Raw genomic sequence first — 19,821 nt, 5'->3', positions numbered from 1 at the left:
CATTGTTGAAACAAAATTTGACGATATATTCTATGTTGACGATACTTCCATCATCAGGCCACATGGGGAAAAAGTACTCGACAAATTTCACCAGTATCTCAGCGCAGAGTAACGAAGTATACAGTTTATGGTGGAAGTAGGGAACAGTGGCACAATGACATTTCTCGACACTGAAGTGTAGGTGGATCTACGTGGTACATTTGGTCACACAACTCACAAGCAGCCGACTAACACCAATAGATATGTGTATTCCATCATGAACAGCGGTAAATTCGGTGTTGTATACACTGGCTAAGGTCCACATTGGATCAACATTGGAGACAAAGTAAAGGCAAAACAGCAGAAGTTTTGTACACGCCTCAGGGCTAACGGAGACTGCAATGAAACCATCAGCAAAGTACTCACTAAAAACAACAATATCATGCGTGGCGGGAAGGTGGAACAGCTATGGACTGCTCTTGTATCTTATGTGCAGAGAGCCACCAACCATTTGACAATAATCCATGATGGGCTGCGCATTCAACTTGTTGGTGCAACAGCAAACTTGAGTCTTACAGGGATCAAACAAAATTGCTATCAATACGCTAAACAAAGGGATATTATGAGGTCAGATGAACGTGGGGATAATTTAAATCAGAGGGACAGAGCAACTTATCCGAATTCGTCTCAAGGAGTGGCAGGATCACAAACGTTTAAAATGACCTCATACATCTGTAGTGTCAGAACATCAAAAAAACGTGGGAAACATATATTTTTCACAGACGCTTGTGTGATAACTAAGTAGCCATTTACCTCCAAAATCGAGGCCAGGGAAGCCATGAAAGTACTGTAAAGGGCAGTTATTCGTAAACCGCGGTGATAGATACAGATCTACATGGCGTTAGATGCCCTCAGTACCAGACCACCATGTTTACTGCAGATTGCGTTCATAAGACTAGCAAACACTTTGGTGGAGGGACATACGAACGTAAAGGTCCCTCCAGACTGCCACCCGACGCCCCAAGAAGAGCAATGCATCATAAAAGTATGATTGAGAACGTTAGTTGTAAGTGCTACACTGTCGTAAAGAGATGGAAACAGGATAGAAAGTCATGGCAGGCCACATCAGACATTGAGATGCTACTGAAAAAAAAAAGAAACCAAAACCAATTTCTGTCCTCACATATCTATTTAACTTCGTTCACTGCTATGCTGGTTATCTAACCTTGCATATCACTTCACCCTTTATTTGGTTTCTGCAAACATGTTTGTCCATCTCGGTTATCTAACATGTCTTCAATCTTCCATTCCTGCACTTCATTTGGCAACTGTCCGTATATTTTACTTTTCTGTCTATTAAGTGTTGTACTCCAGAGGTTTCTGAAAAGTCTCTGGAAAAACCAATTTATCGTCTGACAAAATTGTTTAAGAAGTATTTATCCACCTTTCTCAAATCTGTTTTTTGCAGTCTTCTTGGCGTAAACTTCTCGTTTGTATCTGTGTTACCAGAATGTAATATTCTTCCACACTTTGTAATTTACTTTATCTAATTTATATCTTTAAATGGTTATTGAGCAGATATTTTTACAGAATATTTATTGCCTTCTACTTGCATGTTTTGTACCCAACGCACACACCACTCGAGTGAGAAGTGTTCCTAAACCAACCTTTTGTTTCCCTCTAGAAGGAAGGTCTTCTGCAAATTTAGCATCCCTTCTCATCACCGTTCTACAATTTTGTTCAAAATTCTTTCAGTTCCGTCTTTGACAGAAAACTCACTAAACAAAGACAATAAGTCGTCAGAGTGTGCAATAACTGTATTGCCTGTTATTGGCTTCCATTTATTACATATACTTGATTTTTAAATGCCGTTCCTTACTTCCATTCTTTTCTAAAACATCAAATTCGACTGTACATCCGTAAATTAATGTTCTAAGTCTACGGATTCAAACTATATGCTTTCTCATGTTGTACCTTTTCTTTATTATCAACATAAATTAATTTTCTTTCTATTTATGTAACAGTTACGTTTATCAACGGTAGCTGCTCGTGTGATAAGTATCATATTCACGATTATGTTCTTTGTGTGGCATACTGCTGTTGCCAGTGTAATCGGTGTTTCAACAATTACGACCGTTTTACTGAACAACATTTTAGTTTCCAACCTTGCCCTTCTCAACACTAAGCATTAAATAATTTCATTATTTCGTATGCACTTTACCTGCCTAATACATGTCGTATCATATACAAGCACAAACAGGCACAGCCAATATCTAGCACATCATACACAAGCACATAACGAGAAAAAAACAGAATTCATGAATTTTCAAGTACCTGCTTCCATTTCTTCTCCACTGTTTCATAACAGTTATGATCAGTAACGTCGATATTTTGTGGCAATAAAATTACTCCAATAACGCTCTTGGGGGAATATGCCTGCAGCTTTCTTGCCTTTAATTTATATGGATAGGCTGATGTGTGAGTGTGGTACTACAGCATTAATTGACGTTCAATCTTTAGACATGCTTTAACGAAACGTAACATTAAAAGGGTGATTTTGCAAGTAGCGTGAATAAAAGGTCGTTATGAGTAAGAAGCGTGAAGTGCCTATTGAATGTATCCTAGTGGCTAAAAGGGACACTAATTATTGGACCTGTGCGCATGGAAACGCTATGGATGGGCTAACAAGGAAAGCTACGAGGTAAATGGCGTAGGAAAAGGAGATGTGACATCGGTACACTGAATAAGATTTTAGGCAAAATTATTTATTCCTTAATGCATCTGTCAACTGCTGTTGCCTGGTAACTAAGTACAATTGCTTGTGAAACGCTATACGTTCCCCAACAGACTCGTGTGCCCACGTGGTTCGCTGAGACTCAGTTTCTACATACCGTGGCCAAATTTTAGTAACATCAAACCACGCAGTCGCGAACAATTAACATTTTACAAAGAACACATATGAATCGACAAATGATAATAGCAGAGGGCCAACAAACTATAATATTAACCCATGTCGATGGTTTCCACCGGACATAAAGTAATTAAACAAAGAAAATTCACAAAGAATCAAAAATTATCAAGATTAGAACGCATACAAATGCAGTTATAGGCACACAAACATTCATACTGAAACGAGAACGCTTCAACATATGCAACACCTTTGTGCTACGTTCTTCTTACGGACTAAAGTCATGTCTGCATTAGGAATCAAACTGAAAGTCCGCAAAAACATTGTATTCCTTGCTGCAACCCAGCAAAACAATTTTAATAAGATGAAACGTGAGACCAAAAGCTAAAAGCTCCCCTCTTCCTATGAGACAACGCTCCACGTTAACTCACCCTTCTTCGAAGAGACTTCGGCTACTGACCCTCGGCGAGCTGGAAGCAGACTGACTGTCTCAAACATCCAACGTCTCCCACGCGACACCTTGACCAGGAAAACCCAGAGATGAGGCTTCCACCACCAACCTGACATCGGTAACTATAGCTCAAGGGAGCAAACCTCTTTGCCTACCTGAAAACTACAAGGGTTGGCCATTCTGTAGGACATCCTATGAGACACGGCTGAAAGCAAGGGGAAACTACAGCCGTAATTTTTCCCGAGGGCATGCAGCTTTACTGTATGATTACATGATGATGGCGTCCTCTTGGGTAAACTATTCCGGAGGTAAAATAGTCCCTCATCCGGGTCTCCGGGCGGGGACTACTCAAGAGGACGTCATTATCAGGAAAAAGAAAACTGGCGTTCTACGGATCGGGGAGTGTAATGTCAGAACCCTTAATCGGGCAGATAGGTTAGAATATCTAAAAAGCGGAACGGATAGGTTAAAATTAGATATAGCGGGAATTAGTGAAGTTTGGTGGCAGGAGGAACAAGACTTTTGGTCAGGTGAATACGTGGTTATAAATACAAAATCAAATAGGGGTAATGCAGGAGTAGGTTTAATAATGAATAAAAAAAAATAGGAGTGCAGGTAAACTACTACAAACAGCATAGTGAACGCACTATTGTGACCTATATAGACACGAAGCCCACGCCCACTACAGTAGTACAAGTTTATATGCCAACTAGCTCTGCAGATGATGCAGAAATTGAAGAAATGTATGATGAGGTAAAAGAAATTATTCAGGTAGAGAAGGGAGACGAAAATTTAATAGTCATGGGTGACTGGAATTCGACAGTGGGAAAAGAGAGAGAAGGAAACATAGTAGGTGAATATGGATTGGGGCTAAGAAATGAAAGAGGAAGCCGCCTGGTAGAGTTTTGCACAGAGCATAACTTAATCATAGCTAACACTTGGTTCAAGAATCATGAAAGAAGGTTGTATGCATGGAAGAAGCCTGGAGATTCTGGGAGGTATCAGATAGATTACATAATGGTAAGGCAGAGTCTTAGGAACCAGGTTTTAAATTGTGAGACATTTTCAGGGGCAGATGGGGACTCTGACCACAATCTATTGGTTATGAACTGTATATTAAAACTGAAGAAACTGCAAAAAGGTGGGAATTTAAGGAGATGGGACCTGGATAAACTGAAAGAACCAGAGGTTGTACACAGTTTCAGGGAGAGCATAAGGGAACAATTGACAGGAAGGGGGGGGGGGGGGGGGAAGAAGTACGGTAGATGAAGAATGGGTAGCTCTGAGGGATGAAGTAGTGAAGGCAGCAGAGGATCAAGTAGGTAAAAAGACAAAGGCTAGTAGTAATCCTTGTGTAACAGAAGAAATATTGAATTTAATTGATGAAAGGAGAAAATATAAAAATGCAGTAAATGAAGCAGGCAAAAAGGAATACAAAAGTCTCAAAAAGGAGATCGACAGGAAGCGCAAAATGGTTAAGCAGGACAAATGTAAGGATGTAGAGGCTTATCTCACTAGGGGTAAGATAGATACTGCCTACAGGAAAAATAAAGAGACCTTTGGAGAAAAGAGAACCACTTATATGAATATCAAGAGCTCAGATGGAAACCCAGTTCTAAGCAAAGAAAGGAAAACAGAAAGGTGGAAGGAGTATATAAAGGGTCTATGCAAGGGCGATGTACTTGAGGGCAATATTATGGAAATGGAAGAGGATGTAGATGAAGATGAAATGGGAGATGCGATATTGCGTGAAGAGTTTGACAGAGCACTGAAAGACCTGAGCCGAAACAAGGTCCCCAGAGTAGACAACATTCCATTAGAACTACTGGCAGCCTTGGGAGACCCAGTCCTGACAAAACTCTACCATCTGGTCAGCAAGATGTATGTAACAGGCGAAATACTCTCAGACTTCAATAAAAATATAATAATTCCAATCACAAAGAAAGCAGGTGTTGACAGATGTGAAAATTACCGAACTATCAGTTTAATAACTCACAGCTGCAAAATACCAATGCGAATTCTTTACAGACGAACGGAAAAACTGGTAGAAGCCGACCTTGGGGAAGATCAGTTTGGATTCCATAGAAATATTGGAACAAGTGAGGCAATACTGACCTTACGACTTAATTTAGAAGAAAGATTAAGGAAAGGTAAACCTACGTTTCTAGCATTTGTAGACTTAGAGAAAGCTTTTGACAATGTTGACTGGAATACTCTCTTTCAAATTCTAAAGGTGGCAGGGGTAAAATACAGGGAGCGAGAGGCTATTTACAATTTGTACAGAAACCAGATGGCAGTTATAGGAGTCGAAATGCATGAAAGGGAAGCAGTGGTTGGGAAGGAAGTGAGACAGGGTAGTAGCCGCTCCCCGACGTTATTCAATCTGTATATTGAGCAAGCAGTAAAGGAAACAAAAGAAAAATTCGGAGTAGGTATTAAAATTCATGGAGAAGAAATAGAAACTTTGAGGTTCGCCAATGACATTGTAATTCCGTCAGAGACAGCAAAGGACGTGGAAGAGCAGTTGAACGGAATGGACAGTGTTTTGGAAGGAGGATATAAGATGAACATCAACAACAGCAAAACGAGGATAATGAAATGTAGTCGAATTAAGTCGGGTGATGCTGAGGGAATTAGATTAGGAAATGAGACACTTAAAGTAGTAAAGGAGTTTTGCCATTTGGGTAGCAAAATAACTGATCATGGTCTAAGTAGAGAGGATATAAAATGTAGACTGGCAATGGCAAGGAAAGCATTCCTGAAGAAGAGAAATTTGTTAACATCGAGGTTAGATTTAAGTGTCAGGGAATCGTTTCTGAAAGTGTTTGTATGGAGTGTAGCAATGTATGGAAGTGAAACATGGACGATAAATAGTTTGGATAAGAAGAGAACAGAAGCTTTCGAAATGTCGTGCTACAGAAGAATGCTGAAGATTAGATGGGTAGATCCAATAACTAATGAGGAAGTATTGAATAGAATTGGGGAGAAGAGGAGTTTGTGGCTCAACTTGACAAGAAGTAGGGACCAGTTGGTAGGACATGTTCTGAGGCATCAGGGGATCACAAATTTAGCATTGGAGGGCAGCGTGGAGGGTAAAAATCGTAGAGGGAGACGAAGAGATGAATACACTAAGCAGATTCAGAAGGATGTAGGTTGCAGTAAGTACAGGGAGAAGAAGAAGCTTGCACAGGATAGGGTAGCATGGAGAGCTGCATCAAACCAGTGTCAGGACTGAAAACCACAACAACAACAACCGCTGATTCTCTGCGGCAGACTAAACGACCGTATAGCAAAATGAAACACACCCACATGCATTCAGTCACGCATGCCAGAGAGTTCTGTATCACTGGAAAGCAAATAAAATGATAAAGAAAGGCGACTGCAAGACCCTTTCAACTTCCTCTTAAAGTTAACATTAATGTAGTCCATGGACTGAGTTAGTCAATAGACTGAGGACAATAACAGTCATGAAATTCTCGAACGATATGTCTTGACTTTCATCATCAACCAGTTTGGGTAATCGTATAGGAATGGCTGGTCTGTGATTGGAGCTGTGATTCATCAAATTACAAGTCATACACTTCAGTAAGATTTTCAAATATGAAACTATCTACATTCTTGAAATGTGACGTAATCTCGATGAAGGACACAACAGTCCAATGTTTAAAATTAGCTGAATTTAAAACAACCTTCGAGATTTTGATTGAATTTTGTAATATATATATATAGTCATCATTATATTCGCATATGAGCTATAACATTGTTAGCTCTGTGCATCGAGGGATTACATACCACTTGTGTGGCTGTGGACACATGACGTGATGAGGAAGGTATCTCTGGAACAGAGACGAATGAGGAATGATTTTAGTGGCCACACAGACGGTAAATAGGGAAATCTACTGATATAAGTACCTTGGGCAGAGTACAGATTATTATGGCACAACACATGGGAACTAGTCCGGAAAAAATGAAGCTGGCTGGCTGCTCACGAGTTACTGTTGTGAGCATGTATGAAAAATTATTGAAGGGCGTTGAAACCATTAGTAGGCAACAAGCTGATGAGTACCACATTCTAATCACAGAAGTTACATGTCAGAGGCTAGCCTACTCTATAAAGTAGGACAGTTAGCGATATGTCGCAGATCTGCTGGTGTGGATACTTGTGTTTAGAAGCTCACTGTTCAGAACATATTGTTGAACATACGACTTCACAACAGGCGACCCCTACACCATCCCATATTTACTCAACATCTTCAGTTACGAACAGAGTGGGCACAGGATCATAAAAACTGAACTCTGAACGCATTGAAACATGTCACCTGGTCAAAAAAATCGTGTTTCTTGCTAAACCATGTCAATGGTCGTTCCAGAAGAATAACTACTCAAAGCATACATCACGCTACCAGTGGAGGCTAGTAGCTGTATAATGCCATGAGGGAATGAACCTGTGGACTCATGGGTTCCATGGGAGTGACTGAAGGTACCTTGACAGCTGTGAACTGGGTAAAAGAAAGGTGTTGTGGACGACATACATCTGTTAAGGCTTGATGTCTTACTGAAGAGCGAAGGGCGCTTGAATAAGAAAACTGTCCCTATCACAAGGCCAGAATCGCACTACAGCTGAATGAAGAACATGATAGTGAACTAACGCAGATTTCTTGGCCACCAAATTAACTTGGTATGAACTGGATGCAGTCGAGTGCCAACTCTCACCCATATACCACTGATTAGTAATTTACGGTGACCGTGTAAATTGTGCATACTCATCTGGTGACACTTGCTCTCAAAAATCTACCAGTGTTTTATCGAATCCATGCCACACAGAATCGCTAATGTATTTATTTCCAAAAGTGAACCAAAACTAAACTAAGCATGCGGTTATATTTCTTTACTTCACTATCACATGCATGACTCACTAAATTACACTACTGGCCATTAAAATTGGTACACCACGAAGATGACGTGCTACAGACGCGAAATTTAACCGACATATGGAAGATGCTATGATATGCAAATGATTAGCTTTTCAGAGCATTCACACAAGGCTGGTGCCAGTGGCGACACCTACAACGTGCTGACACGAGGAAAGTTTCCAACCTGCGTTGCCTGGTGAAACGTTGTTGCGATGCCTCGTGTAAGGTGGAGAAATGCGTACCATCACGTTTCCGACTTCGATAAAGGTCGGATTGTAGCCTATCGCGATTGCGGGTTATCGTATTGCGACATTGCTGCTCGCGTTGGTCGAGATCCAATGACTGTTAGCAGAATATGGAATCGGTGGGTTCAGGATGCTAATACGGAACGCCGTGATGGATCCCAACGGCCTCGTATCACTAGCAGTCGAGATGACAGACATCTTACCCACATGGCTGTAATGGATCGTGCAGCCACGTCTCGATACGTGAGTCAACAGATGGGGACGTTTGCAAGACAACAGCCATCTGCACGAACAGTTCGACGACGTTTGCAGCAGCATGGACTATCAGCTCGGAGGCCATGGCTGCGGTTACCCTTGACGCTGAATCACAGACAGGAGCGCCTGCGATGGTGTACTCAACGACGAACCTGGGTGCACGAATGGCAAAACGTCACTTTTTCGGATGAATCCAGGTTCTGTTTACAGCATTATGGTGATCGCATCTGTGTTTGGCGACGCACATTGGAAGCGTGTATTCGGCATCGCCATACTGGCGTATCGCCCTGCTTGATGGTATGGGGTGCCACTGGTTACGCGTCTCGGTCACCTCTTGTTCGCATTGACGGCACTTTGAACAGTGGACGTTACATATCAGATGTGTAATTAACCCGTCGCTCTATCCTTCATTCGATCACTGCGAAACGCTACATTTCAGCAGGATGATGCACGACTGCAGGTTGCAGGTTCTGTACGGGCCTTTCTGGATACAGAAAATGTTCGACTGCTGCCCTGGCCAACTCATTCTCCAGATCCCAGACCAACTGAAAACGTCTCGTCACAATACGCCAGTCCCTACTCTTGATGAATTGTGGTATCGTGTTGAAGCTGCATGGGCAGCTGTACCTGTACACGCCATCCAAGATCTGTTTGACTCAATGCCCAGGCGTATCAAGGCCATTATTATGGCCGGAGGTGGTTTTTCTGGGTACTGATTTTTCTCAGGAACTGTACACCCAAACTGCGTGAAAATGTAATCACATATTAGTTCTAGTATAATATATTTTCCAATGAATACCCGTTTATCATCTGTATTTCTTCTTGGTGTAGCAATTTCTATGGCCAGTAGTGTGCATCTATTAAGGCTTGATATCTCACTGAAGAGCAAAGCATGTTTGAATAAGAAAACTGTTTCTATCACAAGCCCAGAATCGCACTACAGCTGTTTGAAGAGCATGATAGTGAACTAATGCTGATTTCTTGGCCCCAAATGAACTTGATATGAACTGGATGCATTTAGCCACGAAATTAACTTGATATGAACTGGATGCAATCGAGTTCCAACTCCCACCCATATACCACTGGTTATTAATTTACGGTAACTGTATAAACTGGGCATAATCATCTCATCACACATACCCTGAAAAATATTCCAGGGTTCTGTCGAATCCATGGCACATAGATTCGCTGCTGTATTACATTCCCAAAGTGAACTAGCACGTAATTAATGATGCGGTTATAATTCTTTACCTCATCATTGCATGCATGAGTCGCTAGATTATTTGGTAAAAGATGTAATGCTTACAGCTAAGATTGACACTGTTGACAAATTTTACTTACTTTTTGCTACAGATATTTGGACTTAGATACAAGCCTGTTCGCTTCGCAGACGCTGCCTCCATCACTACGGGTGCTGTCGCTAGAAGGCAACCGCCTGTCGCACATCCCGAGCGTGGCGCTGCGCAACTGCACGCGCCTGCTGCACCTCAACGTGGGCTACAACCGCATCGACGAGGTGCGCCCTGAGGACTTCGAGGAGTGGGCAGCCGCGCTCGAGACGCTGCTGCTGCGCAACAACCGCATCGCCGCGCTCGCCGAGCACGCGTTCGCGCACGCGCCGCGCCTGCGCGAGCTGAGCCTCTCCTTCAACAAGCTGGGCCTCCTGCACCCGGAGGCCCTCGCCGACCTCGCCGACAGCCTCGAGAGCCTAGAGATCAGCTTCGGGTTGGACCGCGAGGACTTCCCCGCGGAGTTCTTGAGGCCACTGAGGGCGCTCGCCTGGTTGGCACTCGACAACAACGAGCTGCGCACAGTGGGGCAGACCGACCTGCACCCACTCTCCCAGCTGCAGTACCTCAACCTCGAGTCCAACAAGCTGACGCGCCTTCCGCCAGGGTTCTTCCACCCTGAGGTATGCACAGTTATTCTTTACTACTGGCGGACTACAAGGTAGACACATTTCCATTTACTCTTCATCTGCATATTGGAAAACCCATTTAATACTGCAGATATTGATGCTCTTCTTTACTCCCAATATATTTATAGCTACGCATTACAAAGTATGAAATTGTTAGTTTTCAATCGCCATAAGTTCAGGAAATCTTTCTGCCCTGTAGTTATACATACGTATCTTTAAAAATCTTTCTGGCAGATTAAAACTGTGTGCCGGACCGAGACCAAAAGTCGGGACCTTTGCCTTTCTTGGCCAAGTGTTCTACCATTTGAGGTACCCAAACATAACTCAACCCCCGTCCTCACAGCTTTACTTCTGCCAGTACCTCGCCTCCTGTTCTGCAAGGTTCGCAGGAGAGCTTCTGTAATGTTTGGAAGGTAGGAGGCGAGGTACCGGCAGAAGTGAAACTGTGAGGACGGGGCGTGAGTCGTGTTTGGTTAGCTCAGATGGTAGAGCAATTGCCCGCGAAAGACAAAGGTCCCTAGCTCGAGTCTCGGTCCGGCACATAGTTTTAATCTGCCAGGAAGTTTCATATCAGCTCACACTCCGCTGCAGAGTGAAAATCTCATTCTGGACGTATCTTTATTTTTGAAATCTTTGCCCAGACTTAAAAAACATGGATTCACTACGGAATTGGTATTAGTTTGTTTTTATGGCATCTCATCAATTTAATGAAGCACTGCTAAGTAATTACATGGTCATTTTCGAGAAACATGCTACCAATATAAAATTTAAAGAGAAGTTACATGAGATTAGCATAACAGGCACAAGTCTGACTCATTAAAGAATTCAATGCAAACTGTATTTTGTGTCTCAAATGGCTCTATATGAAAACACACATTAACTATGTTACTTATTAATCAGAAGGCATTTTAAATTAAAATTCCGTATTGCCCTCTTGTGTAGATGTACTGGGACTGCAGCTGTTCATATACTTAGAAAATAACTACAGACAGCCTTTGTTTTATGAAGCATTTTTTTTTACTGCCAGTTTCGGTGTCTCATTGGCAGCATCTTCAGGCCCCTATAAATTTAGATAGATATGACATCTAAACATCTATGCTATTATAGGGATCACTGCTTTCTATTGGCTACCATAGTTTTTGAAACTTCTCTGTAGATGTGGATGTTTCACACCTCTCAACGACAAAGAAGCTGGCTGTGGCCTCACCTATTTGACACGTAAATTTAGGTTTATGTGGCTGATACTGAGGCTGTCAGATGGGTAGGTCTACTTCAGTTACAGAAATACTGAGGAGGGAATAATATACACCTGTTTTCTTGAAATGAATTAGGAAACTCATTTAAAATCTTAATCATGTTATGACCATGTAGTCACAGTATGGTCTGTGGAGTGGCTGTGGGACTGCAAATATACTTTATCGGCGTCACAGTTTGTTAATAACTTCTCTTAAAGAGACTCTTAGAAACCAAGGTGTATAAGTAACAATACGTTATTTTGAGTGAATGATGTTCAAAGTTAAGACACTGCACAAAATTCCATGAACAACTTGAGAAAAAATAAATATTTGCAAAGTTTTGAAACTTTAATGCATTCCTTGTCCAGAACAGTCAGTGCTGAATTTTGTTAGTTACTAATTGTTCATCACTAATTAAATGTTATGGGTCACAGTAAAATAAATAGGAAAACTTTAATGGCATGCAATAGCTTAACAGTTGAGTTGAACATGTCTATGAGATTACTGCAACTCTGTTTCTAACGTCCAATCATGTTTATTTTCTGAATAACAACCAACTTCTTTATGATTTGATTAAGGGGATTCAGTGTTCTTGCAGCTCCATGGTATGGATGTTTCTGGAAATTTCATGACTTACTGGTGGCATAAAAAGAAGTAGAGTCAGTAGGTCTTTGTACTTCGTATTTCGCCGGCCGAAGTGGCCGTGCGGTTAGAGGCGCTGCAGTCTGGAACCGCAAGACCACTACGGTCGCAGGTTCGAATCCTGCCTCGGGCATGGATGTTTGTGATGTCCTTAGGTTAGTTAGGTTTAACTAGTTCTAAGTTCTAGGGGACTAATGACCTCAGCAGTTGAGTCCCATAGTGCTCAGAGCCATTTGAACTTCGTACTTCAGATATTTTAACTTAGGTTGTTCATTATTTATTTCTAGAAAAGGGAAGATATTGATATTTCTGCCACAACGATGTGCTTTCTCGTTATTAACATTTTGAGATTTTTCCATCTCTTCATTGAGAGATACTTACTGAAACAAAATGAAGGGTGTCTTCTTTTGAGAATTAAATCACTGCATTTCTTTCAAGCCTTTCACTGAGTCCTTGTGGTAAGGATCTCTTAGTGTGATGAAATCATTGTCAGTCATCTGGACTATCTTGAATTTCCGTTGGCTTTGGAAAAGAGAAAACCCACTCAACAGGTACAAATTCTCAAAAATTCTAAAAATCTTTGTTGCATTTCCAAAATATTGGTTGCATTCCTTACAGAAATGACGATAAATCATGAATTTGTGTTCTACATTTTCAGCTTCTGTATTCTGGGTACTGTAACTGCATACCCAAGCTTTGTCACTGAATGCTATGATGTAGTTTACTCACAAGGACAATTAACTTACATATTGTAAAATACACGAAGTAATTTCATAGAATCGATGAGCGCCTGACTGCCATGCCAGTTGTACATTCTTGCAACTGCAGAGTCTAAAATGTGTATATAAAAATTGTAGGTCCACAACTGTGTGACATAATATGCTCTGCTGCCAGAAAGCCTAGCTATAGGGAGTGGTTTTTGTAGGTCAAAACATACCGACGTCTTTTGCTTCTCTAGCTGCCTGAGCCTTAAGGAAATGTAATTCCTTTTCAAGGGTCAGTGTCTGAACACTCTTAGGGTCTCCATGGACAATCAATTTTTGCAACTTGTCATATATCATACAACTATTAGTATAAGGTGTATAGAAACCTAAATTTGAGCCTCAAATGTACACAAATCTGTACTGAATCTCTTCACCAGCTGGTGAATTATTTTCTGCACAAAACTCTTTATAGATTTCCTAAATTTTGGTAATATTTAGTCTCGTATCCAATTACTTAATGTAGGGAAATTTCTTTCTACTATAATGACTGATGTACGTTGGAAGTGAGTATATATGGTCCTCAAAAATCTGAATCGTGTTTCTTGGTTATTTATGTTCTTACAGTCTTTTGTAGGAACTTAAGTGGGAGGTTTCGTAAAAAAAAAAACATTGGTAACCTGTTTGTTATTTACATCCAATGTCAGCAAGAAAAACTATTTACATACTCTGAATCCTTTCAGACTTTACGTGCAGCTTACTTTATTTTTGCATGGATGGTTCTTTTCTTGCCTCATTGGCTCTTGTACTGAAACCCAAGACTTATTGAATGAAGCTTAGAGATTCCAGCTTCTAGATTCCCATATTCATCAAATATTTGTAGTCTCTCACCTCCATTAAGCATTTTCGTTTCATTTAAATCGGCAGTTTTTAACAATTTGTTCATGAACTTTCCACTGCCAGTGTGTAAGTTGTTTACCTTCATTTCGAAGACTGGAATTTTTATTTCTTTTCCAACTTTCCAGTTTCTTACTCTCTTCCTTTCCTTTTGATATGGCTATTCACTTCCAGTAGATTCATCTGCCGCTTCATCAGCTTCAATAGATTTCTCGTCGTTGTTGTGTGCATAAGAAGTAAACAGTGTTACGTATGTATTCTCCATTCCTAAAATTTTCTAAGCCCATACCATGAACACGCAATGTAGAGAGTATACTGCTTAGCGATGGATATTAATACATATCCTTTACTTAATTAATAATAAAGTATTTGTAAATTTATTTATTATAAAATACTTAAAGACACGGTGAAACACTTATAATCACTTAAATGAATTTTCTGTTCACTCTCTTCTGTTTCACACATTTGACACAGATGTGCACCTGTTTTGTACACTCTAAAAACGTCAATAATATTAATCAGTTGTGTAGAATCTGAAATAATAACAATAAATCCCAAGGAACCAAAATAATAATTTTAAATAAAACAGCTTCTCTTGAAGACTCAGCCAGGAACTATTTGTTGTTTGGAATCACTTGGTAGCCAAGAGATATAAGTGCGCTTATATCCTTGACTTGCAAAAAAAAAAAAAAAAAAAAAAAAAAAAAAAAAAAAAAAAAAAAATTTGGTTATCGGTTTTCTTTTCAGCCACTAGACGTCAACACTGAACTGCTTGTCAGTTTTATTTGTTGGTCACGTAGAATTGTGTTTGTTTTAACTACTGAAATCTACACTAACCACTAATATTAAAAATTTGTCACTTACAATCCTTGGCTTCTAAGGGTCTCAGCGATGATTACGAAATTAATTGAATAACACAATTGTAAAAGATTAATTAAAATGAGCACAGGAATTATGAAACCTTAACCGGTTTCCACTCAATAAATTCCCGAATCGGTTGCTGCACAAATGAATAACAATACCAGTTCAAATAACAGTAGAATTGAATCACTCTTCAAACCTACCCTATAAGGTTTCGTAATCTATAAATGAGTTCTCGCTCGAAATTCTCTATTAAAGAACCCAAAAAAAAAAGAATGGGAACTTTAGAATCATCGCCTAAGAACCGTAATGTTACATTCATACGTAAGGTTTAGACCACAGCAAATAAATTTAATTCAAGGAGTAAGACCATAGCGAGGTACGCATTCACATTGGCTAGATACAATACCTCTTTAGCATTGGACAGACATGTGTGGCCCTACATTATGGAAAAATATCAAGCAGGAAGATCATAACAAGAAACCAAAAAAGCTAAACACTAAATAAGGAAAATTAGTGCATTCGCTAACTCTAAGATTTTGGCAATGCATTAAAAAATATTTTAGCTGTGTCAAAATCAGTCTACTACAAACTTTCCCAAAACACAAGCGGCAACGACTTTATTTAGAGTTAGTGTACATGCTATAGCACGCGAAGAGATCGCAGTATGGCGCACAGTCTCAAGAACATTACTGGCCAACTCTAAACAAAATAACAGTGAGACTTCAGAGGAATGCGCAACTGTCATCAAAGAACTGTTACTGCACATTGTAACGAACGAGAGTTTCCTTGTACAGTTCAGCATGTGGGGCATATAGCACAAGCCGTAGTCACATACGCACAGTCGATGCTTAGGTTTCGTGGGCGCCTGAAGAGCACCTCGAGGTCCGTCCTCCATGTATTAGGCGCCAACATCCTCCAATGGTCTCCAAAGCCTTGGCCCCACTTTGCCGTTCTTTGGCTGCTGTCTAGAAACTTCTCTCACCGCTACTGCAGTCGCTCTCGTATTATTTCGTAAATAGGTATGGCTGCATACATATCGCAAGGAACATTGCATCGTACTTCTTAATAACACCGGCACTGATGTTTGGGATTTATTCTCCAATACCATGCTCTTGATTCTCAATAATTATGTCCTTCCTGGACGGCATTATACGAAACGTATGAGCGTAGGTTGTGACACATGGGCAACAGCTTAAGGAAGTTTGGTGTAGGCCGGATGACCAAAGCGGTTAAAGCGACAGCTCCCCATAAATCAATTGACTGATTCTAATAGTGACTTACTCATATTTTCCTTGTACGATACTTTTTATTTCAGCGTTTCGCAGTTTTACAGCTCTGAAACGTTGTAATAGACTAACAGTAATTGTACAGCTTTTAAACCTAATCAATAACTGACAAAATATTTGTGTACCCTTTTCATATAGGATATCATTATAGTCAACTAAGCATGTGGAATAAGCCTGAGTTCATTATTAATATTGTCTGTCAAGCCATTTAAGTATTAAAGAACTGCAAGATAACGCGCTGCGTCCTTCTCATTACGAAATACTAATGCCTCTTCCTTCAGCAGACTCTGTTGTACTACTGCATGAAGTGATTCGTGTAAGTTAAGACTTACTATTGCCACCTACTTGCCTTGGTCCACAATTTTCGACATGTTGAGTAAGAAAGGCGGAAGTTGTTTTCAGAATCCATGCTCTTTCGCATTGAGTTTGTTACTGTGTTCGATAACTTGACGTCGGAGCTTAATATGTATTTCATGATTATCCATCTGAACGATATTTAATTACTTCTGCCACCATTCTTGTAGACGAGAACCTGTGGTATATAATGCTTAATAGAGGGCTAACGTAATGTCAAAGACAGTGTAGAATCGGACAACGAATCCATATGACCCTAAAGATTTGAGTAATTCTGTTGGCTTTTGCACTTCCTCAAAGTCACTAACGCTATTATTTACACCCCTCATCTCAGCATTGGTGTGAAAATTAATATCCGGTAATACCTCTGGATTTTCGGTTCTAGAGAATCATTAGGAAAATTTGAGCACTTCTGCCTTTGCATATCCACTCTCAATATCTGTTGCTATTTCGTACATGGGTATCTGGTCACTAACTTTGGTGCCACTATCAAGTTGGTTTATTAGCTGTATGTATTAAAGTCAGAGTCTTCCCCTACGTTTTTCACCCATTGGTATCATGGAGGTCATTCCGTGATATTATTACACATATCCTATTATCCTGCACATTCTTGTTGTCAGTGTTTTCCGTACGATCTTTTCTCCTACGATTCCCCATTCCTTATGTTATCAGTCCACCTACTTTTACACATTCTTCCATAGTACTATATCGCAGATGCTTAGGTCCTCTTCTGTTCCAGTTTCCCCACTGTCAGTGGTTTACTACTGTATACAGAGGGGTCCAAAAAATGTATCCACTGTTTAAAAGTCCATAACTGGCAAAATAATTGACGGAGCTGTCTCATCTTTGGTAGGGTAATAGTTTGTAGTTACAGCAGTCGCCACACAAGCGTTGTATTGCGTTGTTTTGTTTTGTCAGATGACAGTCGCCAGATAGTCAGTGTTTTGTTCTTAGTTGCACCTAGTTACTCGAGCAAACAAGGCCAGCGCAAGGCTTACATTCAATGAAAGGAAGTCAGTTTTGAAGTAGTATTTTTAGTACGAAAACATCAATGAGGTTCAACGGCAGTGGCAAAATGAGTATCAAACAGAGCCACCGACACGTTTAACGATGCGTCGCATTCGAGACAAAATTGAAGCCGAAGGATTTGTTAAAGATGTACACAAACAACGGTCTGGACGACCTGTAACTGTAACAAGTCCAGCTAACTACCGCCCTGTGTTACAACAATTCACTCGCTCACCAGAGAAGTCTGTGAGACAGTGTGCCCGTGAAACTGGAGTGAGTCGCTGAAGTGTTCGGAGAATTTTGAAAACAGCAAAGTGGAAGTGCTACAACCCACGATTGTTACAAGCAATGAACGAGGACGACCCAGGTCGTAGAATGGAGTACTGCGAGTGATTTACTAACATGGTGCGCAACGATGATTGTGTGGTCTGATGAGGCACAGTTCAAACTCAGTGGTACAGTAAATCACCATAGTTGCATATACTGGGCCGCCGAAAATCCGAACGTCCATGTAAACAAAGCCGTAAATTTGCCAGGAGTAAATGTGTGGTGTGGGTTGTCTTACCGGCGCTTGATTGGGCCATTCTTCTTTGACGGCACAGTTACCGGTGAGGTGTACCTTCAGAAACTTCAGACATCCATTTTACCTGCCATCAGAGAATTGTATGGAGACGGAAGAGTATACTTTGAACAAGATGGTGCCCCAGCCCACTACCAAAATCGTATTAGGGCGTATCTCGACGAAAATCCACCAGGAAGATGGATAGGCCGTAGAGGTCCTGTGGAGTATCCACCACGTTCCCCAGACCTAGCTCCTCTGGACTTTTACCTGTGGGGAACACTAAAGGACGTCGTTTATCGACAAAAGCGACGCACATTGGATGAACTTCGAGAATTCATCGTACATTCATGTGCAAATATCTAACTGAACACGTTGCAGTCAGTAGTTCGTGCAGCAGTTCGACAGCATCGTTTGTGTGTGGATGTTAATGTGTTAATGATGACTATTTCGATCACCTACAGTAATATCCTTAAGTAGGACTTTGAGCTACACTTTCACCAAAAATGAGACAAATCCGTCAATTAGTTTGCAAGTTATGGACTTTTAACTGTGCATACATTTTTTTGGAAAACTCTGTACTACTGTGCTCCAAATGCACATTCTTAGAAATCTGTTCATCAGACAGAGGCCTATGATTGATACTAATAGACCTCTCCTGGCCTGAAATGTCATTTTTGCCTGTGCTGGTCTGCTTAAATGTGTCCTCCTTGCTTTTTCCGTCTTGTGTTGTTTTCTTGTCCATAGCTTCGTCTACTTCTTGAGCAACAATTTGATTGTAAGCTTCCCCCGTTCTCATTTCTGCTACTTCTCATTGCTTTTTTCCTTTTTCCGGATTAACCTCAATATATATTCTATACTCATTAGCCTGTTCATTCCTTTCAACAAATCCTGGATTCTTGTTCACTTTCATTCACGATAGTAATGTTATCAGGGAATTTTATTACTGATATCCCTTTACCCCAGATTTTAATCCCATACTTGAACCTTTCTTTTATTTTAGTCATTACTTCTTCGATGTATAGATTACATCTCCGTCTTACACTATTTTCAGTTCGAGCACTCCGTTCTTGATCTTCGAGTCTTATTGTTCCCTCTTGGTTACTGTACTTACTGTATATTCCCTCTACCTTATCAAACTTTTTCTCGAAATTTCGAACATCTTGCAGCATTTTACATTGTCGAAAGCTTTTTCTACATCAACACGTCCCATGATCGTGTATCATTTGGTTCAATCTTGCTTTCATTATCAAACGCAACGTGGGAATTTATCTAGGGCAATCGCACAATTCTCATCCCTATGGTCGAAGTCTAGACAATCGCCACCGATCTTGTCATGAAGTATTTGGTTCAAGGTTACTACTAGATTACGGACCTATGAACGACAGCCGATGTGGGGAAAATTTCAAACTGCGAATTTCGTTGAAATTCTATGACCAGAATTTGTCTTGTCAACATTCTCTGCCAGTCGTTAGAATGTTCTTTGTATGACATCGAAACCCAGATGACAGACATATTTTTTTCCCAACGTTAGAAACAGTCCACCATTTGTAGCGACCTTTTCCCACATTGTTTGCCAGGAGAGCCTCTTGAGTATGTGCAATTT

General features: G+C 40.6%; 1 protein-coding gene across 1 annotated transcript in view; it reads left to right on the top strand.

Moving 5' to 3' along the window:
- The window catches only part of LOC124775174 (chaoptin-like), a 165,040-nt gene that overhangs the window by 95,748 nt on the left and 49,471 nt on the right, over positions 1-19,821 (top strand). Inside the window, exon 6 of the mRNA XM_047250013.1 lies at positions 10,142-10,663. Within this exon, the coding sequence (XP_047105969.1) occupies positions 10,142-10,663 (522 nt within the window). The remainder of the gene's footprint in view (positions 1-10,141; positions 10,664-19,821) is intronic.

Source organism: Schistocerca piceifrons, chromosome 2 (assembly GCF_021461385.2).
Source record: "Schistocerca piceifrons isolate TAMUIC-IGC-003096 chromosome 2, iqSchPice1.1, whole genome shotgun sequence".
NCBI lineage: Eukaryota > Metazoa > Arthropoda > Insecta > Orthoptera > Acrididae > Schistocerca > Schistocerca piceifrons.
The sequence above is the reverse complement of the archived record's forward strand: the minus strand, read 5'-3'. Positions and strand labels throughout refer to the sequence as shown.